This window comes from Marmota flaviventris, chromosome 4 (assembly GCF_047511675.1).
Source record: "Marmota flaviventris isolate mMarFla1 chromosome 4, mMarFla1.hap1, whole genome shotgun sequence".
Classification (NCBI taxonomy): Eukaryota; Metazoa; Chordata; class Mammalia; order Rodentia; family Sciuridae; genus Marmota; species Marmota flaviventris.
The window spans coordinates 31,342,127-31,368,338 of NC_092501.1; the positions used below are offsets into that span (position 1 = coordinate 31,342,127).

General features: G+C 36.3%; 1 protein-coding gene across 1 annotated transcript in view; it reads right to left on the reverse strand.

Annotated features, from left to right (window-relative positions):
* Cc2d2b (coiled-coil and C2 domain containing 2B) overlaps window positions 1–26,212 on the reverse strand; it is a 96,717-nt gene that overhangs the window by 24,247 nt on the left and 46,258 nt on the right. The window contains 5 exon segments of the mRNA XM_027930308.2: window positions 60–245; window positions 2,141–2,239; window positions 15,027–15,123; window positions 21,940–22,049; window positions 22,723–22,841. Of these exon segments, the coding sequence (XP_027786109.2) occupies window positions 60–245; window positions 2,141–2,239; window positions 15,027–15,123; window positions 21,940–22,049; window positions 22,723–22,841 (611 nt within the window).

Here is a 26,212-nt window from a genome sequence, read left to right on the forward strand (position 1 = left end):
TTGAAATAATTTACCCTTCTTTGATGATGTATTTAAAATAAATTCAGTGTAAGACCTACCTTATCTAGTTTTGGATTAAAGGCAATGTATGATATTTGAGGTTCAATAGTAGCAAAAATATTTAAGAAGGTACATTCTTTAAAATTCTGCCCATTGTAATAATCTTCTTTAGGCGATATGTAAGTCTTACTCCAAGTGTACCCAAGTAAAACTGGTGGAATATTTACTTGAAATGTTCCACTAATCTGAAAGAACATATTGACATAATAATTATGTATGAAAAAAATCAACATCAATTATATTATAGTCAAATATATTATAGCCCAGCCCTGTCTCCTCTGCAAGAGGGAACAGGCTTGTACAGGTAATTGAGAATGACCAGGTTCTCTGGGATGATCTACAGATACTTTTGACACCTTGGGTCCTGCCTAAAATGTACTTGGGAAGGAGTGAGAAAGAGATGAATCAAGGAAGCCAATTACTATGCCATAGTGATAAAAGTGCTTGAAAAATCTAATTTAGGCTCACAGAAGATGCTTAACGATTATGTTATATTTTGAACTGGTCCCAGAAGGAGGAAAAAATGTTATAGCAGGAAAGATGACCTGAAGTCCACATGACAAGGGAACATGTATGTGTGTGTGTGTGTGTGTGTGTGTGTGTGTATGCACACATGAGAGTGTGAGAGACATCACCCAGTGGAATAGATACTGCCCTGATGTTCACTTTATACCTAAGGAAACTGAGGCTCAGATTGTTGAAGTAACTGCTGGAAGACCACAGAACCAATGAGTTGTAGAGCCAGATGACAACCCAGGTTTATCCATCTCTGAAGCCACATTCTTGCCTACCTCCTGTCTAGCTTCAGAGAGTAGCTGCAGGGATTGACCAGTGTAGGAAGTCTGTACCTCCAACAATGTAGATCCCTGTCACTCTTTATTTGCAGCTTGCTCCCTCATGACATCATGTGGACTACACATTATGCAGGCACTTCTGCTCTCCTACCTAGTATCCATTCTCTCTTCCTTTCTTATCAACAGTTTTAGTTGGTAATATGACAGCCAGGTAGAGGCCATGTCACATAAGTAAGATGCAAGCAGAAGTCCACTGGGGTTTTCTAAGGAAACTTCTGTTTTCCTAGTTAGGCACTGCCAGATTGCTTCTCCCTGTCTCCTGCTGCAACATAGATATGAGGCTAGAGTTGCAGTGAACATTTTGCAATTAAGAGAATGAAAGACATATAATAATAATAGTGGGAAAGAAAAACAAATTGCTTAGATTCTTGATTCTTGATGATATCCTGGAACTGCTGCACTGGCAGTGCAGTAGACCCCCATACCTACTGTTAAGTTTTCTGTCACATATGGCAGAGTGCAGTCCTAGCTAACACACACCTGATTCTTTCTCACTCAAATGCCTTTATTTGCTTGAGAAATTCAACTTCAAGAATTTGATTCAAAAGTTATCTCCAGTAAAGGCTTCCTTGACCTCCCATTCTTCTCTTAGCCAACACCAACCTCTCCAAGCTCTGACTAGAGCCCAGAAAGAGTAAAGCACTACTATATATGTTTTCATAGTACACCTCTCATGCCTCTACTAAAGCTTGACAGCATAACGCATATTACCAACATGTTGGTTTTATTCTGTAGATAGTGAACTCATAGAACTTATTCTGTAGACAGTGAATGCTTTCTTGGCATTCTCCTGCCAGGTAACCCAAGAGCAGAGCTCTCTGAGGGTATCAGAGAGACCAGTTCTAGTCATCAGTCTCATCATTATTTAAAAACAATGCCCACAAAATGAAATTCTTGGGATTCAATGATTATAGAGCAATACCATTAATCAGAATGTTTCATAAACCCAGTCTCAAAAAATTCACATATGCAAATATGAATGTTGCTTTAAGACCTAAGGTTAGTTATTCTTTCTCAGTAAATGCTCTAAAGATATAAGAAATAAATTTGTGGGCATATCCTGTTCTGAAGACAGTCAAAACCCTCAAACACTCTGAACCTCCAAGAACTCTCCTACAGGATCATTTCAACTAACTTTCCAACCAGTAGATCACAGAATCTAATTTAAAAACAATAGAAAGCATTTTCATTAACCAAAAATAATTAGCAAAGAACCATTTTCATACCTCAGATTGTTGCAGAAGAGCAGAGAAAGGTAAGACAATGGAACCAAGCCAGTTTTTTCTTAAATATGAGTGACAAGTACAGCTCTTGAGACAGTTATCCTATTAAAATAAATTAAAATTAAATTTACTAAAATAAAGTTTCTATTACTTAATGTCATGTGATGAGCAGTTTCAAAAATCCATAGGTCATTAAAATAATTTTTATTCTCTTTTTAAAACAAACCAAAAGCTAAAAAGAAATATATTTTTCTTGCTTTTTAATTAATTAAAAGATAATTGACTATTTAAAGCAAAAATATGACATGTGTATTTTATGATATTTATAAGTAAAATATATGACAATATTAGCACAAAGAATAGGAAATTTCACAATAGTCCATTCTTCCAATAGATGTGGAGTGGTACTATGTTTTATAAAGGTAACATGTGGTAAGTTAAAAAATATATGGTAAACCCTACAACAATACTTAACAAAGAATCATAACCAATAAGCCAGTGGTAGAAATAAAATGGAATTACAAAAGTACTGTATCAATTCAGAAGAGGGCAAAAGAAAAATAGGTAGAATAAGCAGAAAATCAATAGGAAAATGGAACACAGATCAATAATTATACAAGTGTAAATGGACTGTTTTAGTCAGCTTTTCATTCTGTGACCAAAATACCTGACAAGCATAATTTAAAGGAGGAAAAGTTTATTTTGGCTTATGGTTTCAGAGGTTCAGTCCATAGTCAGCCAATTCCATAGCTCTGAGCCATCATGGTGGAAGGGCTAGAGGAGGAAACAGGTTCAGAACATAGCAATCCAGAAGGGGGGAGGAGAGAGAGAGAGAGAGAGAGAGAGAGAGAGAGAGAGAGAGAGAGAGAGAGAGAGAGAGAGAGAACACGCTCTCTGTTCACCAGGGATAAAATATAAATGTCAAAGGCACATCCCCAATGACCTATTTCCTTAAGCATACCTGACCTGCCTATAGTTACAATCCAGTTAATCCATAACAGTGGATTAATCCACTGATTAGGTTATACCTATCATGATCTAATTTTTTCACCTCTGAAAATACTTGCATTGTCTCACATATGAGCTTTTGGGGGACGTCTCATATCTAAACCCTAACATTCTGCCTCTGACCCCCAAACTCATGCCCATTTCACAAAATACATTTAGTCCATTTCCAAGAGTTTCCATAGTCTTAATGGTTCCAGCATTATCCAAAAGTCCCAATTCAAACTCTCATCTGAGACTCAAGGCAAACTCATAAATTTAAAAAAAAAACTTATAAAGCTCAAAAGCAAGTCACATGTATCCAATATATAATGACATAGAGTAAACATTTCCATTTTATGAGGAAGAAATGGGGACACAAAAATTAATCATAGGACCAAAGTAAGAACAAAATCCAGCTGGGCAAAAAAGTTCCATAGCTCTATGTCCAGCATCTGGGGCACATGGCACTGTGATGTTTTCTCCACAGGGATTGTGTAGTTTTGCCCCTGTAGCTTTGCTGGTTTCAGCTCATATGGCCTCTCACATGGTCACTGCAAGATTCCTGCAGCTTTCCTCAGTATACATTTCACATTACTGGCATCTTGGAAGACTCCAATGAAGCTCTGGCTTCCTTCTCATGCATTGCCCTCTCTGGGGAAGCCCAAAGGGACTCTGACCCTGCTACACTTTGCTTGGACTTCCAGGTCTCCATTTGAAAGCTTGCTGGACATCTTCATGACCCCCTAAATCCAGCATCCTGCAATCCTAAAGATCCAGTACCAAGTGGTTGATTGCAAAGGTCTGCTGCTGTACTGAGAAGTAGTCAAGCTTTCTAGAACCTTGGCTGCAGCAGTCCCCGAGTACCTGTGGCTGACCACAGTGAAACAACTTCCTAAGTCCCCCTGTCTAAGTTGGGTGCCCCAGTGGTCTCTTCTTAAAGGAATTTTTACCTTCACACCCTTGAGCCTCAGATGGGTGTGGTTTTGTCAATTTCTGAAATGCCCTTAAGCCATCTTTCCTATTATTTCTGGATAAAGTACTTAGCAATGTCTCTTTAGGGGCTGTAATTTCTGTAACAACCACACCTTCCTTAGCCCCAGTTTTACTTGCACTTGCACTTTTTTTACTGGCCAAAATGCAAGTTTTTCAAATCTTTCTGATCTGCTTTCTGCTCTTGACTGTCACAGTTAACTTGACTCAAAGCCATCAGTAATATTTATGCCACCATCTGAAACCTGTGCTGCCTTGAAGTTTCCTCCACCAGATTAGTGCATCAGCCTCACAGAACCTCAGGACATGGGCAAAATGTAGACAACTTCTTTGCTGGATGGCCTCTAGTCCAATTTCCAGTATAGTCCTCCTTCCCTCTTGAACCTCATGAGCCTACTCTTTACTGTTCATAGTCCTATTGGCATTTTGGTCTTCTGAGGTCCCACCAGAATAGTCCATTAAACTCCACTCATAACATTCTAAAACCTTTCTAGCTTGACTCTCAAAACTTTTTATTCCTCCCACAAACCAGCTCCTAAAACTTCTGAACCACATGGTTAGGTTAGTCATAGCAACAGCTCTACTTCTTGGTACCAATTTCCGTTTCAGTCAGCTTTTTGTAGCTGTGACCAAAGTATCTGACAAGAACAATTTTGAGGAGGAAAGGTTATTTTGGTTCATGACTTCATAGGTTCAATCCATGGTTATCCAACTCCATATCTGTGGGTCTGAGGTGATGCAGAACATCATGTTGGAAGGGTGTGGCAGAGGGAGGTGGCTCAGGACAAGGCAACCAGGAAGGGGAGGGGTGAAGATAGAGAAGGGGTGGGTACTCCACTCACAGGGTCAAAATATAAGCCCCAAAGGCACACCCTCACTGACCTACCTCCTCCACCCACAACCTAGCTACCTATAGTTACTGCCCAGTTAATAAGATTACCAGATTAATCCATTGATTAGGCTACATCTCTCATAATCTAATCATTTCACCTCTGAAAATTCTTTCATTGTCTCACACATGAGTTTCTGGGGACCCCTCAGATTTAAACTGTAACATGGACATACATTAAAAGTCAGAGATTTTCAGAATGGATAAAAAGGCAAGACTCAACTATATGCTGCTTACCATTTTAAATAGAAAGATACAGGTTAAAAGAAAGAAAAAGATATGTCATATGAACACTAAAAGAAAGTCACAGTGACTATATTTATAGCTGATCAATTAGATTTTTTTTTCAGTCCTAGGGATTAAACCCCAGGCCTCATACCTGCTAAATATGTGTGGTATCACTGAGCTATATCCCCAGCCTGATAAAGCAGATTTTAAAGCAAGAAATATAAAGAATAAAGAGAAATATTTCATAACAGTAAAGGATCAATTCTTCATGAAGAAATACACTCCTACCTAAATATATGTGAACTTAAGAAGAGAGTTGCAAAAATAGAGCTGAAAAATATGAGGACAGAAGCAAGTGGCTCCATCAAAATTAAAAACCTCGTCCTTTAAAAGACACTATTCAAGAAAATGAAAATATAAGCTTTATACTGGGAGAAAATATTTGCAATTGTGTGTGATATATGACATGTAAAATATACAGAGAAAACTCAAAATTCAATAATAAAAAAATAAGTAGTTCAATTTAAAAACAAAGAACACAATTGAATATTTTACCAAAAAAGATATGTAGATGGCAAATAAATACATGGAAAAGTACTCAACAACATTAGTCATTGGTAAATACAAACTAAAATCACAATGAGAAACCATCACAAATCTTTTAGCATGGCTAAAATTTAAAAATCTGACAAAGTATTTGTAAAAAAATGGAAGAACTGTGTCATACGTTTCTGGTGCAAACAAAAAAAAAAAGTTCAGAAGCTTTTCATCTTAATATCCAGCCTTTTATTTTCTAAGAGAAATGAAAGCATTTGTTTATAAAAAGACTTGTATATAAATGTACATAAATGTTCTTAGAAGCTTTATTTTAATAATTAAAAAAAGAAAATTGGGCTGTGGGTATAGTTCAGTGGTAGAGCACTTGTCTAGCATGCGTGAGGCCTTGAATTTGATCCCAACACCTGAAAATACAAAAAAGAACCTAAAAAAAAAAAAAACCCACCGAAAATAACCTTAATGTTCATCAACAAATAAACATTGGGATACTACTATACAATAAAAAGGAGTCAATTATTTGATAAACACTACAACATGATAAATCTCAGAATAAATTTTTCTGAGTGAAAGAAGCAAGACCAAGGGGGAAAAAAGAGTACATACTGTATGATTCCATTATTATTTTTTTTTTGTAATATAATTTCATGTTTATTGACTTGCAAAAGAATTCAAAATATCATCATATCAAAAGGTTATAAAATGGTATGTATAATATTATATTTTAATAAAAAGGTGCAGCTAATCTAGATGAATTTATCACACAAATATTAACATTAGTAAGATCATTGGAATTTAGTTAATTCAACACTTGTACCATATTATGCAGTACAATGTGACATTTCAATTCCTGTATACATTGGGTAATGATGATTCAGTTTCTATAAAATTGCATAAAATATAAACTATAGTGACAAAGCAGACCAGTGGTTGCCTGGGTGGGAGACGCGAAGGAGAGGGAGGGAGATGTCAACTGGGCAGGGGAAGACTTTTGAGGTTAATGGATATGCTCATTTTCTTGATTGTGATGATAATTTAATGGTGTATAAGAGGTGGTGTGGGGCAAAAGGACAGTCAGGGTAGGTAATAAATGATTTAATCAGAAAGATGGGAGCTCGGGCTGATGTTGTAGCTCAGTGGTAGAACACTTGCCTCACTCACACTTGTGAAGTATTGGGTTCGATACTGAGCACCACATAAAAAAAAAATAAAGTATTATGTCCATTTACAGCTAAAATATTTAAAAAGAAAGATGGGGCTCATTCAAGAGGAAATAAAATACCTTCAGATCACTCCCTTTCCTCCAACCTGTTGTCAAAGACACCTGCCTCCAAGGGATTGTTCCTCCCTGCAGGGAGTTGCAGGGAGTTGTAGGTGTTGTTAATGAATGAAGGCCCCTTGGACTGCTCCCTTCCTGCCTATACCCCTGTGATATGAATGCCAGAAATAGGATTATTGACTGTTGATTATATCAATTAGTGTGTGTTGAGTAAAAGACCATAAGCAGTATGCCCATGATGTAATGTGAACTGCAAAACTTAGATATACTGCAGAACTTAGATAAATTTAAGTTAGTGATGTAAGACTTGGGGCGGACACTACAGACTTCACCCAGTTATCAGCTGCAAGCACAACTGAACTAGAATTTAAAAACCTGGGCTTCTGGGGGCGGAGAGGACTAACAAAACCTGGACAGACAGGCCGAGGCCTCCATCGCTGTTGTCCCCCCTGTACCAGAGGCCTCTGGCCTTGGTCGAGTTCCAGCATCACAGGTGAGCGTCTGGAACCCTGGGGTGTAGACTCAGGACTTAGAATTAGGATGTGTGTCTGAAGTGTGATGAGCATCAATAAAATATATCGAATTGAATCTAACTGTGCCTCAGTCCGAGTCTATAGGAACTGCTTGTGACATTCTGGAAGGTGCCTTCCCCTCTGTTTGGCCCACCTTTTGGTCGCTAGTCTGGTATGCAGGATAGGGGAGAGAACATGAGAAAAAGGAAATCTAAAACCTATAAAAGAGGCAGACACCCCCACTTCCTCAGACACCCAGCTCTGGGGCCCCTTCTCTTTGGAAAAGTCTGTATCTGTTCTATCCTTTAAATAAAATTTGCTTTCTATGCTTGCCTCCACAAGAGAAATCTGGTGTTCAATCTTCACCTAAGGGACATGGGACTCCAGCTTGATTCTCATCACCGGTGTCATATATACATGTCAAAACTTGAGAAATTTCCTCAAATATGTGCAGATTCTTGTTTACCAGTTTTTCCTCAATAACACTATTTTAAGATCAGAAGAAGTATGTGTAGTGGGGAGAAGCAGGGATTAGGCATAAAAAGGATTGGCATTTCTTACTACCACCACCCCTCCCATTGGCAGACCCTATGATCCACTCCACTTTTTGTCACTGAAGGATATGGAATAACAACTCCCGGGGAGAAAGAAGGCAAACCGTGGGCTCTGGGCTCTGGGCTCTGGACTTTCATCCCAGTATCAATGGGTTTCAAACTTTTACAACTGTTGTTCTGATTTAGACTTTGAACCTGCACAACTATTTTCCTGACTGCCCAAGTCTCTAATGATTAAGTCACACTAAAACATTCTGCTATCTCATTAAAACCTATAAAAAACAGACCCCCTCTTGTAACTGGTTGCCATTTTCTCCCCTGAAAATGTGCCATGTGCCATTCATCACTGCCTAATAAATACTGCTAGCTGATCCACTGAGGTCTGCTCCCCTTTCCGTTATTTTTGCTTACAGTCACATTTTTCATTCATCTACCAAAGGCCAGAAGTGGGGGACACCTTCAGTTCCCATTGCCTTTGGGCCCTTCGAAGTTTTCTGTACTTGAAAGGTTACCCCTTCCACTTGACCAGAGAATACTAGAAGAATCTAGAAGCTAACTAGAAACAACAGAACTAGGCAAGGACTGTGTTGCTCTAGTCTAAAAGGTAACAGATACACTTAGTAGCTTGAAGCAATTTATGCTTTGGACTTCAGACTGATGTGATCTTAAGTGCATTAACCAATCCCAAGGGTCCTGCAGGCTTCAAAGGACCATTTTATCTCAGGCAATAAATCTTACCTGTGCTGAGGTTCACGTTAAAATTGGTTCCCTATGCATCTTCTCTGAGAAGCAATGAGAAATATTTATTTTTAAGATAATGAGTATGGCCAGACCTGTGGCACATGCCTGTAACCCCAGTAACTCGGGAGGCTGAGGTAGGAGGATTGTAAGTTTGAGGCCAATATCAGCAAGACCCTAAGCAACTTAGTGAGACCCTGTCTCAAAATTTAAAAAATAAAAATAATAAAGAGGATGAGGATATGAATCAGTGATTAAGTACCTCAAGGTTCAATTCTTGGTATTAAAAAAAAGACCATGAATAAAATTACATATTTAATTAAGCTTTTAGAAATCTGCTGGTATAGGAACTACTTATATCAAGTGATAAAACAAGACTTAATATTCCTAATTGTTCCATGTGTATATGGTAAGTGTGCAACATGGCACTGTAATTGAAGCACTCTGATGAATAAAAGATTGAGGTGGAGCTGCTATGATTGGACCATTCTTGTGGATATACGATGTAAGTAAGACCAAGATTTTTGTGTATTTGGTTTCTTCAACTCCTTGCAAATCAAAATAACACTTTCATCTTTGTCCCAGCATTTGATTCTGTATGTGTGAGCTACTCAGCTGGCACAGTGTGGCCTTAATCTTATTACTAGGATTAATACCTATGTATGTTTATTGGCAACCACAGAATTGGGACCAATGACTTGAAGAAATGAATTGTGGCTAAGAGGCCCAAATATCCAATTCGACTGGCTACAATGTAATGAAACTAGAATTTAAAACCAAAAGTTTTACACTAAATTCTCTCAAACATTTGAAAATGTAAAAACACAATATTTTAAAAAACCTATTAGGTCAAGAAAGAAAATCAATAAACATATGTAGAAAATAATGAAAAATAAAGTAGTAGGTATTCAAATATAAAAGATATAGCCTAAGATGTTTTTAGAGATGAATTCATAGTCTTGGAACATTCAATAATCTTTGGAACATTTACAAGAGGGCAAGAGATCAAACAAATGAGGCATTCAACGTTTTTACTACAATAAGTACAGAAATCAGTTCTAAGACACTGGAAGGAAGAAAAGAATAAAAATGCAATCAGAAGTAAGTGAATTAGAAAACACAAAAAAGTGAAATACAAAAACAATTTCAATAGTTGGTTCTTTAAAAATTAGACAAATCTTTTTAATAGGAAAAATTCTGAGATGTCTTAAATTTAATTATAAGGGATGAATAATGGAGGGGAGGTGAAATGGGGAAAGTTATACAGCTAAGAAACTACAGATTGAATAGAAGACGACAGTTTTATACCCTGAATTGCCACCTCATTCTGTTTACAACCTCAGCTAGTCCCGAATTCCTTCTTATTCTCTGCCCTCCTATCCCAAAGTTTCCCCCACTCTTGTGTAATCCTCTCTTGTCTACAGCCAATGTAGTTTTGAGATAGATATTTAGGATAAAGAGAGAGATATACTGTATCTTAAGGGAGCCACTGAGATGCAGAAAGCACAGTTGTAAATCTTGTGTGACATTTCCTTGGCCCCTATAAAATAAAGGAAACACACAAGCACAGGGAAAATTGCTCAGGGTGCAAAATTGTGCAGCTCCACCTGGCTCCACCTCCAGCCCGGCCCCTAACCATGGCCTTTCTGTAAATATTGCACCCCCAGCCCAAGGCAGGGCTTCTCACTCTCAAGAGAGCCTGCATTCTCCCTAGAATGTGTTATCTACTTCCTAACTAAACCTCTGTCTATGCCTTAGATTCCAGTTGAAATTTTTTTTCGCTTACATGTGCCAAGAACCCCCTTGTCCTGACTCGAATTCCCCCTCCCCTCTGGAAACTTCTTAGACCTTTCTCTGGAGAAGTCTCTTCTCCAGTGACAAGTTCACTATAAATAATTTATACGTTCTTTCCCCCAGATTAGCATTATAAAATACTCTGGCTCTTTAAAGGTCCAGTGAGCATTTTTCCAACCGCTACAGAGCCATAGAGCTGGTTACTGTGGTTACTGCCGGAACTTGTTTGTCTCAGGACTTGGCCTTTCTTTCTAGCAGCATCTGTGTTGGCTCAATAAAGCCCTTTTTAAAGAGATCCTCTGGTTTCATGAGTCTTGGTTAAATGCTTCCAAAATAAATCATGGAATAAAATTAGACACATTTGGACAAAGTTAGGGAGTAGATAATACTAGGAAAATTTTTTAAGGGATTATGATGAAAATGATATGCTGATAAATTTAAAATGTTTTTTTAAAAAGAGGGAAAAAATGTAGTACTGGAAGTTGAATCTAAGAGCATTCTACTTCTGAGCTAGATCCCTAGCCTTTTTAATTTTTACTTTTGAGACAGGGTATCGCTAAATTGCCCAGGAGGGCCTTGAGCTCACAATCCTCCTGCCTCAGCTGGGATTACAGATGTTGGCTAGGTCCCCCAGCTGGTTTTTGGTTGTTTCCTTTTTAAACCAACATCCAAGAATTGGAGTAAAGTTCTTTTGGTGGCAATCAGAGGGTTTATAACAGTTTTGGTTCACCTAAGTTCCAAATGTGGAAGATGATTCTAGCTTTCTGTGCCAAGTCCAAATCCAGTTCAGTTCAGCTCTTTCATCCCCAGTGTTATAAGTAGGTGAGGTGTTTTTTGCTAAAAGTACTGACTCTTCCCTTGGGCCCGCAGATGCCTTCTGGGCAACTGAAAGCAGGATATGAGCTTTAGCTGGATATGTTGGTATATGCCTGTTATCACAGCAATGAAGGAGGCTGAGGCGGGAAAGCTGCAAATTTGAGGCCATGTCACTGTTATGGTTTGGATATGAGGCATACCTCAAAAGCTTCTGTTCATGCAGGAATATTTAGAAGTAAAATGATTAGACTATGAGATCTATAAGTTAATCAGTGCATCTTGGTTTGAATGGAAGGACTGGTAACTGTAGGCTGTGGGCCATGTCTGGAGGAGGTGAGTCATTAGGGGTGTGAGGTGCATCTTCCCTGTGGCCCTTTCCCTCTGTGTCCTCCCTCTCTCTGCTTCCTGAGTCCTCCTTGTTTATTTATTTTTAATTGGTCTGTACAAATACATATAAAGGTGGAATTCACCTGTTACATTTATACATACATAGTGTCATTTTGTCAAATTTATTCCACATTTCCTACCCTTTCCCATCTCTCCTCCTTCCCCATAAATTTATTCTGCTACACTGACCATTCCTCTACCTTAACCCTTTCTTAAACTTTCTGTAACATATATCATTGTATAAAGTGTGGGACTTCAGTATTATAGAGATGAGATTGAAATAAAGAACTTGTGATTGTCTGGCTTCTGAATAACAGGTGACAAGTATTTGGTGAGTTGAAACCACTGAAAGTGGTGGAGCTTGTGAATATATTGTTAATCAATAAATTCTGACACTATGTAAAGACAAATGTGTTTGGTCTATTTTAAAGGCATAGCTCACTCACAACAGTATATTAATAAATGTGTTTTAATGAATTTTTGGTATGTGGAAAAGCAATTAAGATTTTTTTTTTCTGGGTCTTCACTAAAAAGCAAGGTTGCTGAGAGTTAACATTCTAATTAACATGTTTAAGGCTTTAAGCTATGTTTTGATTTTTAAAAATATGCAAAAAAGTATTTATCTTACTGAGAAAAAAGTAATAATTTACCTAAATTTAGAAATTATGTAAGGCTTGTTTCAAATTATAAATTTTAAAAATATTAAGGTAAAGGAAAAGAGACATAAGAAAGTTATAGCTCTGGGGATATATTATGGTAAGGAAAGTTAAAAGGAGAAAGGAATGATTTTTGATGAGAAAGGATTGTATATAAGTTGTAGAGATTCTAAGTCAAGTCAAAGAAGGTTTACAAAAATAAACCTTAGGAAATTTGTATGTGTGATTAAGTCGGCTAGAATTAAGTTGTTTAAGAGTTTTTCCAAAGTCAAAATTTAATGAACTGATAAAAAACCAGACTCTAATTCTCTATATTGAAAGCAATAAGTTTAAAAAACAAACAAACAGTAATCTGCTATTACTAACGTTCACAAAGAACTGGCTTAAAGAACAAAGACTTTGTATTTTATCAAGACAATTTCTTGGTCTATTAGGTTTTCTTAGGAAAACTAGTCTTTAAAAAATCAAGGTTTGTATAAGTACCTGTCTATTTTTAAATCTTTTAAGTGATCACTTTATAACTCTCATTAAATGTTATTTTAGGTTATATGATATATTTGACATAATATATCTGTGACTAGAGTTGTGTATACATCTGAAGGCTAAATATGCAGTGTATTTGAGCTTTTTCTAAATGTTACACAAGAGTTTGTAAAGTTAAAGTTATGAAGGTTTAATACATGCAAGGTAACTGGTAAGTGTTCTCTTTTGTACAACATATTTTGTTATGGTGTATATGAGATGTACTGCATCTGTACACTCCATGATAAATCTCTTTGGGATTATTAGCCCTGCTTCCTAAACCACACAGATATTCTTTGATTTTTTTCAGTATTATTAGTCTATGTAACCCTGTTACAGGAGACTCACATAATTATAGTTATTCTATGAAAACATGTATTGTGAATTTTGCTTCAAGAATAAAAGCTAATTTTATACATATGACATCTGTGTTACTGTGATGTTAATTATTTCTGGCTTCTTTGTGTGTTAAATGTATACTTTGCATTCTGCAGATTACACACTCTTTTTAAAATACAAAACTACAGAAAACAGTTTACCAAGTTTGTATCCTCCAAACTAAAATCGTTTCTTGGGACAAACTTTTTCAGGATTATGTTTGTGTGTTCCTAATTACATTATATCATTTTTGAGTAAAGATAATTAGATGTGTCCAAACAGTTGACATTCCAAACGATGCCACTCTGATAATTAAAATGATTGAGAGCACTGGTCACCTAGGGAGTACATCTCTAAATGTGTTCTATTTTACTATATTTTATTTATTCTTAAAAGGCAAAATTAAGTGGGGGTTGTTTCAGTCATTGCTGTTATCAAAAGACCTGACAAGAATAATTGGAGAAGAAAAAGTTTATTTTGGCTCATTGTTTCAGAGGTTCAGTCCATGGTCAGCCTACTCCACAGCTATAGCCCCAGATAAGACAGAACATCATGATGGAAGGACGCAGCAGACGGAAAGCAGCTTGGCAATCAGGAATCAGAGAGAGCTCTGCTCACCAGGGACAAAATATGAACCCCAAAGGCTTATCGCCAGTGACCTACTTCCTCCAGCCACACCCTACCTGCTTACAGTTACAACCCAGTTGACTCGTATCAGCCGATTAGTTCACATCTCCATAATCTAATCATTTCACCACTGAAAATTATGATACTGTCTTACATATGAGCTTTTGGAGGATACCTCATAAGTAGACCATAACAGGGATTTATTTTGCTATTCAATATTTTGAAACTGAATAATAACCTGTTATCAATAAGTTATATGGAGAATTATATTATTCTTTATACCAGCATGAGAATTTAAATGTATTTTTGGAAGGATAATAAGAGCCTGGTTGATTTAAGTTTGGCAATGTGCAACATAAAAATATTTTGCCCCTTTTTTCACAAGGAAAGAAAAATATGGGCTCTCTTAGTCTTTCTGATGGATTCAAATTTCAGATGCAATGTTATTAATGTTAACTTCATTTGTCCCTTACAAATTAACAATATATAAAACCTTGCTTCCACATCTACCTAAACAGAATGATATTTAGAAAGAGGGAATAGATTAGCTTCAAATGTAAAAACTTTTGTTAAGACCTGTCAAAAGGCCAGCTTTGTCTAGGATAGGGCTCTACCTATTGCCCTGCTCCAGAATACATGTGAAGACTACTATGATCCCAAAATAGAAAGAGATACAATACACGACTAAATAAAGATTTGGGTAAATTATAAAAGGTTATTTAAAAGTTGTAAAAGAATTTTAAAAAGAAGTAGAACTTGGCTGGGATATAACTTAGTACTAGAGCACTTGCCTAGCATGTGCTATGTCCTGGGGGTTTCAATCTCCAGTAGCACACACATAAAAATTTTATGTATGCAAGGACACCACTTGTCCTGAGTTGAGCATCCACACCCAGGAGCTTACAGAACTCTTCAGGTGACAGTTGGATCTTCTTAGAATTATTTGAACATTGACTATTGCAATTATTCTACTTTACCTCATGTTTTTCAATTATCATTTCGTCAAAAATGTTGATACATATATTATCTTTTATTTTAGATAAGCTTGAGAAGCTATAATCATGTCCTGGTGAGCTGCAAATAAGAAAAACATAGGTAAGTGCTTATTTTTTTCAAAACCCATTTATTTTCTAAGAGCATTATTCATAAAGTATGGTAAAATTGTCATATCCTTTTCTTTATAAAGCATAAACCTAGAAAAAGCTGCATGCTTTGAAGACTAGCTGTGACCTTCCATTAGAATCAGTAGGTGTTTTGGAATTTACCTTATATCTCTTTTAAGATGTAAAGTAAAAATGTTAACTATCAAGCAGAAAGGCTTCCACCAGAGCCATCCACTGAAACATTATCTGGAAATGCTGAATTAAGATTAACTACTATCTTAAATTCTTGGTTTATATATATGGTTGAAATGCTCTTTCTGGGCTCAGTGGCACATTCCTGAAATCCCAGGAGGCTGAGGCAAAAGGATCACATATTTGAGGACAAGCTGGACATCTTGGTGAGACCCTTTCTCAAATAAAAAGGGGCTGGGGATACACCTCTGAGGTATAGCTCCCCTGGGCTCAATCCCTTGGATTACAAAATAAACAAAGAATATAAAAAAACCCAAATAAAAACCCTCTTTTGCTTCCAGTTCATGGATATGATTACTTAATGACTGCAGAGCTTATTCTTTTTCTCATATTTATTTTCTCCAACCAGAAATTGGGATAATAGAGTATATTTAATTTTGCAAGCTGTCTGCTGATGGCTTAATTGATTAGGTACATATTGGAAATAACAGAAATGACAGTATATATCATAAGCAATGACCTTCCACTCTCAGCTCCAGCTAGAGTATTGAATCTCCACCAAACATTCAACTAAGATGAAAATAGTAGGTTATCATACATGGGGTAACTGAAGCTCAATTATTGGTGTTGCCACCAAGTGGCAGAGCTCAGACATTATTTGGTTTGTGTTAGTTTTTTGATTGGGGTGGGGGTACAGGGATTGAACTCAGGGGCACTCCATCACTGAGCAACAACCCCAGCCCTATTTTGTATTTTACTTAGAGACAGGGTCTCACTGAATTGCTTAGTGCCTCACTTTGCTGAGGTTGGCTTTGAACTCGTGATCCTCCTGCCTCAGCCTCCCAAGCTGCTGGGATTATAGGAGTGTGCCACTGCACCCAGCTCAAACATTATTTGTTAAAGCCTGTTACTTAAAGAAGCAGGTACTATCTCAAAGGATCTCTTAACGGTTCCTATAACTTTCTGAGTCCAATAGGTAGTGATAACTGAAAAATGCTAGTTGAGTTTAGAGAGAAATTTTAAACTAAAATGTCCCTTACATTTCTGAGGGACAAATTAACAACTAACTCCCCTAATTTGCTCAAGGGTTTCCTTTCATGTTGGAAAGCCCTAAGGCAGGGCAGGGCAGGCAGAAGGAGGGACAACTATCATCCTCAAGACATTTTGAAGCTTGTTAACTTAGAATATCCCTTAAATCCTTCAAGTCTTTCTGAATTATCTTGTATTGTACTCAGACTTTCCTCAAAATTTGCCACAGTTCCTCCTCCAAACTACGGCTTAGAGGGCTATGTACTACTTGTGAATTATTTATTATTACTATCTGCATGGGTTTTTAGACACTAAAATGTCACAGGAAGAAGAGAAATAGGGGACTTATTTTGGAGGCCATAAAAAGTGGTCCCTAGATGATTTTGCCTTGGCTGAATTGTCAGATCCATTCAGTTGAACCCAAGTGTGTTCTTGATTCAGCTCACTGTTACAGTTGCAGGAATGAAAACACTCTCCAGTCTTTAGTTCACTTAGAAGTTTATTTATCTGTTTGTGTCTGTTGGGAAAAGTATAAACGGCAGCCATACCCCAGAGAAAAACCCCAACATGGCGCCTAAGGACTTCTTCTTCCTACCTTCTTCTTTTCTGCAGTGGCGCGAAAAGTTCCCGCCCGTGTGAACTCTCCCGCTGGCGCCAATTTCAAATCTCACTGGCGGGGAACCTTAGCCCCAATGAGAACTAATTCCTGGGCTCCAGAGCTGATATCTGAAAGAACTTGCCAATAAACGGGTTGCCTGCTATTTATCTACGCCCTACCATCTCCCCCTTAGTTCTATATAAGCACACAGCTTTTTGCAATAAAATTGGAATTCTCCCGGCAAAGTGTCTTTGCGTGGGGAATTCTTTCAGTGTCCTCCCAAATTATTTAATACAGTATACTTCTTCTAATTTTAATGTCTAAATTAATATTCTAAATATTTTCAAACACATCTAACCAATATTTTACATTTACAAGCTTTTATTTTTTATTGGGGATTGAACCCAGGGCCTTGAATATGCCAGGCAAGCACTCTACCACTTCTACCATGGAGCTACATCTTCAGCTCTTTTTTATTTTGAGAAAAGGTCTCACTAAGTTGCCCAGGTTGGCTTCAAACTTGTGATCCTCCTGCCTCATCCTCCTGAGTAGTGTGCACCACCATGCCCAACTTAACTTTTATAAACTTTTAAAGAAAATACATTTGATATACTAATTAGTGAATTTGACATAATATAATATTCTCTTTAAATCAACATTCTCCTTCATACACAAAGACTGGAAAGTTCAGGAAAGTGCTGAGGTTGTAACTTGGTAATAGAGAACTTGCCTTGCACATGTGAAGTACTGGGTTCGATCCTCAGCACTAAATAAAAATAAATAAATAAAATAAAGACATCTACAACTAAAAAAATAAATAAAATTTCAGGAAATCAAGTATGAATGAAGGGCAAAGCAAGAGGTACAATATCCACACAGGCAGTCAAATAAGAAAAGCTATTTGGGAATAGCCAAAGACTCTGAAAATACAACTGAGCTGATATTAAATATGGAAGAACAAACTTGATTTCTGCTGTTAGTAAAAGTATCCATAGCATCTGAGCTAACAAAATTCAAAGGCACACTAGTCTATTATGATTTTTTTCTCATCCAGTTGAAGTCATGGCATATGATTTCAGGGTCTCCCTCTCCTTGCACATCCTGGTTAGGGTCTGGAGGTTTCCATGTAAAGTGACAGCTGGAATGTGACGGTTTATATAGCCTACACAATGTCTTCATATATATGTAAATGATTATGTTAGTTCTACTGAGTCTCTAAGACTTGTTGATGGGAATGACTATGTTAACACTAGATAAATTATATAAAGAATATAAGAGCATATGAACAATCATATATAATCATATATGAACTATAAAATAATGTGAAATATAAAATGTTAATACAAAGTTCTAAAAAAATTAGAAAATCATATAAATCATATGACATTCAATCCATAAGACAGTCCTCATCTGCATATACAAATAAGAAGTCAATTTTCCCACCTTTAAAGATAAAAATAACATCATATTATTAGGAAAATATTTACATATTTAACATCTACAGATGCTTGATCAGAAATTTGTACCCAGCAGTAAAGCACAGCTATATTAGAGAAAGTACATATTTAATTATATCAATTTTCCCTGGGTTTTGTGTATGTGTGTGAGTTTGCGTTCCTAAACACCACATTTAGTTACAGAATCAAGAAATTCTAGTCTGTTTTGTTCCTTCCTGGTAGCAAGGAACATAGTTGGGTATTTCTTTTAGGCTTAAAAATATGATTTATCAGCTACACCTTTTATATATAGGAATAGCATAGAAAGATATATATGTACATGCTGTTTAGAAAGTGCAAGGAGTCTAAAACTTCAATGCAAATTAATTTAAGTTTTAAAGTAAGGAAAGTAAAGGAAGTCCACTGATAATTAAACAAGATTAAAAAAACCACAAACCATAAAGGAAAATTATAGTAAAATTAATAACTGATTTTTCATCATAATATATTATAAAGAAAATGAAAACCCAAGCATTAGGGAAAAGTAGTTTCACCACATATAAGAGACAAAGGGCTAATATCCAAAAGATACAGAGAACTCCTTAAAAAAAAAGGAAAAGACAGAGCAATAGAAAGATGTACAGAAAATAAAATACTAATGATTGAAAAGCCTATGAAAAGAAGCTCAAGGTGAACAGACAAATAGAATTCTGACATGTCCATACGATGGAGTATTATTCAGTGGTAAAAACAAATGAGTTATCAAACCATGATAAGACATGAAGGAGCCAGGGTAGTGGCCCACACCTGTAATCCAGCTTCTGGATTCTGAGTCAGGAGGAGTTTAAGGCCACCCTGGGCAACTTAGTGAGATTCTGCATCAAAATCAGAAATAAAAACAAAAGGCAGGGGATGCAGCTCAGTGGCAGAGAGCTCCTGGTTTCCATACTGTATTATTCCGACTCTATGACTGTGATGGCTAATTTCATGTGCCAACTTGGCGAGGCCACATTTCAGAGATATTTGGTCAAATGTTATTCTACATGTTTCTGTGAAAGTGTATTTTGGTTGCAATTTAAAAAATTAATAAACTCTGAGTAAAGCAGATTACTCTCCACAATAAAGGTTGGCTTCTTCCAATTAGTTGAAAACACTAAAAAGACTGACCTCCCTGTGGACCACCCCCCCCTTTGGTTCTGTTTCTCTGAAGAATCCTGATTCATACAACACTGTTCTGGAAAAGGCAAAATGTGGAGCCAATAAAAAGATTAGTAGTTCTAAGAAGAGTGAGAGACAAACAGATGGAGCACACAATTTTTAGGGCAGTGAAACTATTTTGTATGATATTATAATGGTGGGTGAATGGCACTGTATATTCATCAAAACCCACAGGATGTACAACACAGAGCATGAATCCTAATGTAAACCATGCACATTGGCTGATGACAGACAGCTATGTAGGTGATTTTAATGCACAAAAAGTTTGAGAGCCACTGTCTTATTAAAAAAAACTCTTAGACGTGTACTTCAGTGATGTGTCAATGTTGGCTCATCAGTTGTAACAAATATACCACATTAATATAGCATGTTGATGCCAAGAGGCTATGTGTTGTAGTCACAGGGACTCTCTCCACCCCCTTTTACTGTAAACCTAAAACTGATCTAAAGAATAAAATCTGTTAGATTTAAGAAGCTGAAGAAAAAAAAGTACAACCTCATTAAAAATAAGAGTGATATATATATATATATATATATAATTTATTTATTTATTTATTTTTTGTATCAGGGATTGAACCCAGGGGCTCTTAACCACTGAGCCACATCTCCAACCCTTTTAATGTTTTATTTTGAGATAGGGTCTCACTAACTTGCTTAGGGCTTTGCTAAGTTGCTGAGGTTGGCTTTGAACTTGTAAGCCTCCTGCTTCAGCCTCTTGAGCTGCTAGGTTACAGGTGTGTGCCACTATGCCTGGAAAAAGTATATAAATTAAACCACAATGAAAATACCATTTTAGATCCATTATATCAGAAAAAATAAAAAATATTTCAATTATATGTTATAATGTGTATAGTACAATCACTTTAGGAAACAGTTTGGCATTATCTAGTGAAGTTGAAATTGAATTCAACTACAACAAAGCAATTCTGCTCCTGGACTAGAGAGAGGAGAGGTTCTTAAAGTTTGTTGCCTAACAAGCAGCATTAGTGCCACTTGGTAGCTTGCTAGGACTGTAATTATAAGGCCTAATGAATTAGAAACTAGGGAGGTGGACCCAGAAATCTGTTTTAAGAAGCTATGTAGGTGATTTTAATGCACAAAAAGTTTGAGAGCCACTGTCTTATTAAAAAAACTTTAGACGTGTATTTCAGAAGATAAGCACAAAATGTCCACAGCAACTCTGCTTGCAGTACAAGAAAATTAGAAACAAGACAAATGTGCATTAACAGAAGAAAGCATAAATAAATTATGTTTTCATACAATGTAATACTATATAGATGTGAAAAAAATAAACAGCAGTCTTAACCCATTTTATGCTGCTATAACATAATACCTGAGACTGGGTAATTTATAAAAAATAAGAGTGTATTTCTCATATTTCTTTTTTTAATATTTATTTTTAGTTTTCAGTGGACACAACATCTTTATTTTATTTTTATGTGGTGCTGAGGATCGAACCCAGTGCCCCGCGCATGCCAGGAGAGCACATTACTGCTTGAGCCACATCCCCAGCCCTATTTCTCATATTTCTAGAGGCTATAAGTTCAAGAAAAAGGCACCAGTTTCTGGAGTCTGGTGAAAGCCTTTGTGCTGTGTCTTTACATGATGAGAAACTGAAAGACCAAAAGGGGATAGACGCTATATTGTCACATGACAGAAGAACAGATCAGGGAACACAATCCCTCTACCTCTTTTATAACAGTATTAACTGACTTGTGAGGGAAGTGCCATCATGACTTGAACACTTCCCACTAGGATCCGCCTCCCAACACAGCTGCTCTGGGGATTAAGTTTCCAACACTTGAACCTTGGGGGTGCATTCAGAGCAGAACAAACAGCTAGACCATAATTATGAACAAGGATGAATCTCTCAAAATAATTTGAGTAAATTAACAAGATTACAAAAGAATATATAATTGTGACTCAATTTGTATAAAGCTGAAAACATGCATAAATAAATGTTGGGGAAAATATGTATGAAGTAAAATAAAGGAAGAGAGAGAATGACAAACACAAATTCATGTTTTTTTTTTTTTTGTTACCTCTGGGAAAGGGATAGTTAAGTAATGGTACAGAGGGCCTTCTAAGGAATTGGTAACATTCTATTTTTTAAATCTGGATGCAGGTATTTATTTTATTATCTATCTTCAGAACTTATATATACTATATATTATGTATATTAGTTTATATGAATTAAATATTTCACAATTTCAAAGTTTAAAGTGTATCATTATTTTTAATTAATGGCTTAGGAAAACAATTTTCTTTTTCTTTTTAAAAAATCAAAAAGCTTCAGGAAAATGGACCAACTTACATAAAATCTACTTCAATTTCTTCATTCCAGCAAGGATGAGATCCATTTGCAGTACTGGTTTGGTATACTGTATGCTGAAAAGAAACTTCTATAAAAGGATGTATGGTATCCTGAAACACATAATAAACATTGACTAGATTTTTGAAATATTTTACGTAGTTGGTACAGGTAGAAAGCTAGGAAATTACTTGGCAACTGGATTGCAACTAGTTTTCCAAATGGCCAGTATTCATTCACTGACTTAATGAACATCCATTCATCCTATTCCACATCAGCTACTTTCCAGGGCCCAAAGATAAATAGAACTTTCCCTTAAGAGTTTTAAAGTTTACCAGGGGAAAATAAATAGTAAACCAATAAGTATGAAGGAACATGAGAAATAAAACAGAAGAAATATGTTAAAGTCAAGGAATGATTAAGTTTCTGAGGTTAGAACAAGGAGAACATCACAGAGAAAATACTGGTTGAGAAGGTGGGGAGGCCACTGCATGCAGAAGAACCCAGAGGAGGCCTTGTAGAACAAGGAGCAGTGAGACTCGGCTGTGGGGTGGACAGGACTGAGGCTGGTTGGTGGACAAGGGCCAGAAGATTGAAGATTTGGTAGCCATTTCAAGGAGATTGTACCTTGTTCTACAGACACTGAGAGCAGAGAATAAAAAGCTTAGAATTTTTTAAAGAAGATCTTCACTATGTTAGGAAAGTAAATTGGAAGTCAAAGAAAATAGAGATAGAGAGGCCAATTAGGAACCAGTTGCAATTCACAGCAAACAATCAATAGTATACTTTATAGAAGTGTTAAATACTTATCTCATTTAAGATCTCATCTGAGCCTACTGATTTGATTGTTTCTTTATGTCTGAGGCGAGATATGGATGACATCAAATAAGCAGGCATATCCAAGGCTCTTTAGGAAAAACAATATAGAGACATACAACTTAATTAGCTTTTTAAAAAATATTGCTTTTTTTAGTTTGAAAATTTAAAATTTTTGCCGCAGTCTGGCTGGGCACAAATCACGAGCCACTGAAGCAGGAACAAACTTTATTTTTGAACTCCACCAGCAACTCCTCCCAAACACCCCGAGGCTTGTCCAGGAACCAGCCACCGGAAATATCTCCTCCGGAAATCCCTCCTCCTGCACTTCTCCAACCAATGGGAACTCCCGGGGAATCCCCGGGAATCCCCATGAGAACTCCAAAGTAGCGCGAGAACTCAAAAGTAGCAGCCGAGGTGGATAGTAATGCCTGGGCTGTCAATCAATACTGTTGGCAAAATGCCAGGGGCCGTACAGACTTGGCCATGGCTCTCAGCAAATTTTGTTCTAATTAGCTATACATAACAGTAGAATGCGCTTTGATATATGATAAATAGATGGAGTATAGTTTCTTATTCTTTTGGTTGTACATGATGTAAAATCCCACCAGTTGTATAGTTATATATGTACATAGGGTAATAATGTCTGATTCATTCTACTGTCCTTCCTACCCACATACCCCCTCCCCTCCCCTCACTCCCCTCTACCTAATTCAAAGTAACTATTCTTTCCTAGCTTCCTCCCCACCCTTATTGTGAATTAGCACCTACATATCAAAGAAAACATTCAGCCTTTGGTTTTTTGGGATTGGCTTATTTTGCTTAGCATGATATTCTACAACTCCATCCATTCACCAGCAAATGCCATAATTTCATTCTTCTTTAAGGCTGAGTGATATTCCATCTATCTATTTCGCTATTGTGAACTGAGATGCTATAAACATTTATGTGGCTGTATCACTGTAATATGCTGATTTTAAGTCCTTTGGATATAAAATGAGGAGTGGTATAGCTGGGTCAAATGATGGTTCCATTCCAAATTTTATGAGGACTCTCCATATTGCTTACCATAATGATTGCACCAATTTGCATTTCCACCAATAATATATGAGTGTACTTTTCCCCCCACATCCTCACCAACATGTATTGTTGCTTGTATTCTTGATAATTGCCATTCTGACTGGGATGAGATGAAATCTTAGAGTAGTTTTGATTTGCATTTCTCTAATTGCTAAAGATGATAAACATTTTTTCATATATTTGTTGATTGATTATATTTCTTCTGTGGAGTGTCTGTTCAGTTCCTTAGCCCGTTTATTGATTGGGCTATTTGTGGTTTTGGTGTTAAGTTTTTTGAGTTCTTTATGTATCCTGTAGAGTAAAGCTCTATCTGCAGTGCATGTGGTAAAGATTTTCTCCCATTCTGAAGGCTCTCTCTTCACATTATTGATTGTTTTCTTTACCAAGAAGCAGCTTTTTAGTTTGAATCCATTTCATTTATTGATTCTTGATTTTACTTCTTATACTTTAGAAGTCTTGTTAAGGAAGTCAGATCCTAGGCCAACATGGTGAAAACTTGGGCCCACTTTTTTTTCCTATTAGGCACAGGGTCTTTGTTCTAGTGCCTAAGTCTTTGATCTACTTTGAATTGAGTTTCATGCAGGGTGAGAGACAGGGGTTTAATTTTATTTTGTTACATGTGGATTTCCAATTTTCTCAGCACCATTTGTTGACTAGGCTATATTTTATCCAGTGAAAATCATGCCTTTTTTTATGCCTTTGTCTAGTATGAGATATCTGTATTTAAGTGGGTTTGTCTCTGTGTCTTCTATTCTGTACCATAGAAAAGGAGGGAACCCTTCTAAATTCATTCAGAGGCTAGTATCACCCTGATAGTAACTGGACAAAGACACATCAAAAAAAAAAAAATAAAACTTTAGACCAATATCCCTTATGAACATAGATGCAAAAAGTCTCAATAAAATTCTGGCAAATTGCATACAAAAATATATTAAAAAGATAGTGCACCACGATCAAGTAGGGTTCATCCCAGGGATGCAAAGTTGGTTCAACATACAGAAATCAATAAGCGTAATTCATCACATCTACAGACTTAAAACCAAGAATCACACGATAATCTCAATAGATACAGAAAAAGCATCTGACAAAATACAGCACCCCTTCATGTTCAAAACACTAGAAAAACTAGGGATAGTAGGAACATACCTCAACATCATAAAAGCTATAATGCTAAATTCAAGGCCAATATCATTCCAAATGGAGAAAAATTGGAAGCATTCCTTTTAAAAATCTGGTACAAGACAAGGATGCCCTCTTTCACCACTTCTATTCAACATCATCTTTGAAACTCTAGCCAGAGCAATTAGACAGGAGGAAAGAAATTAAAGGGATACAAATAGGAAAAGAAGAACTCAATCACTATTTGCTGACAACATTATTCTATATTTAGAAGATTCAAAAAATTCCACTAGAAAACTTCTAGAACTCATCAATGAATTCAGCAAAGTAGGAGGTTATAAAATCAACACATATATCAAATGTGTTGACTCTACAGAAGGAGAAATTAGGAAAACTACTCCATTAACAATAGCCTCAAAAAAAAAAAAAAAAAACTACTTGGGAATCAATCTAACAAAAGAGATGAAAGACCTGTACAATGAAAACTGCAGAATACTAGAGAAAAAAATTAAAGAAGACCTTAGAAGATGGAAAGACCTCTATGCTCCTGGAGAGGCAGAACTAATATTGTTAAAATGGCCATACTACCAAAAGCACTATACAGATTTAATGAAATTCCTATTAAAATCCCAATGACATTCTTCACAGAACTAGAAAAGGCAATAATGAAATTCGTTTGGAAAAATAAGAGACCCAAAATAGTCAAAGCAATCCTTAGCAAGAAAAGTGAAGCAGGAGGCATCACAACACCCAACCTTAAATTATACTATAGAGCTATAGTAACAAAAATGGCATGGTATTGACACCAAAACAGACATACAGATCAACTTAATTAGTTTTAATATTAGGTTTGGTAGGACTGGGTAATTTTCCCCTGGCTTGGATCTTGCAGTTTTTATCATAGTCTAAGTCAGTGGTTAGAGATAATTAGTACTCAGGAAAAGCAGCTCCCAAATGCTCAACTAATAGTTGGATCCAGCCTATGACAAAATTTTCTCTGGTATTCAACAAAATGAGAAAAATAAACAAGTTATATTTTGAGAATATATTTTTTCTATTTATTTGGTGTTACCATTTTCTTCAACAAAATGATTTTAGAAAATAGTGATGATTTTATATGTCCTTATTTTACAAAACAACCTTGGAAATGTACATTTGTTTTGAGAACATTGAATTCCATTAATAAATAAGATTGTAGTTCATAAAACATTGGGGAAAATCTTTAGGATATTTTAAATATAGATTAATGTGAGAATTTTTT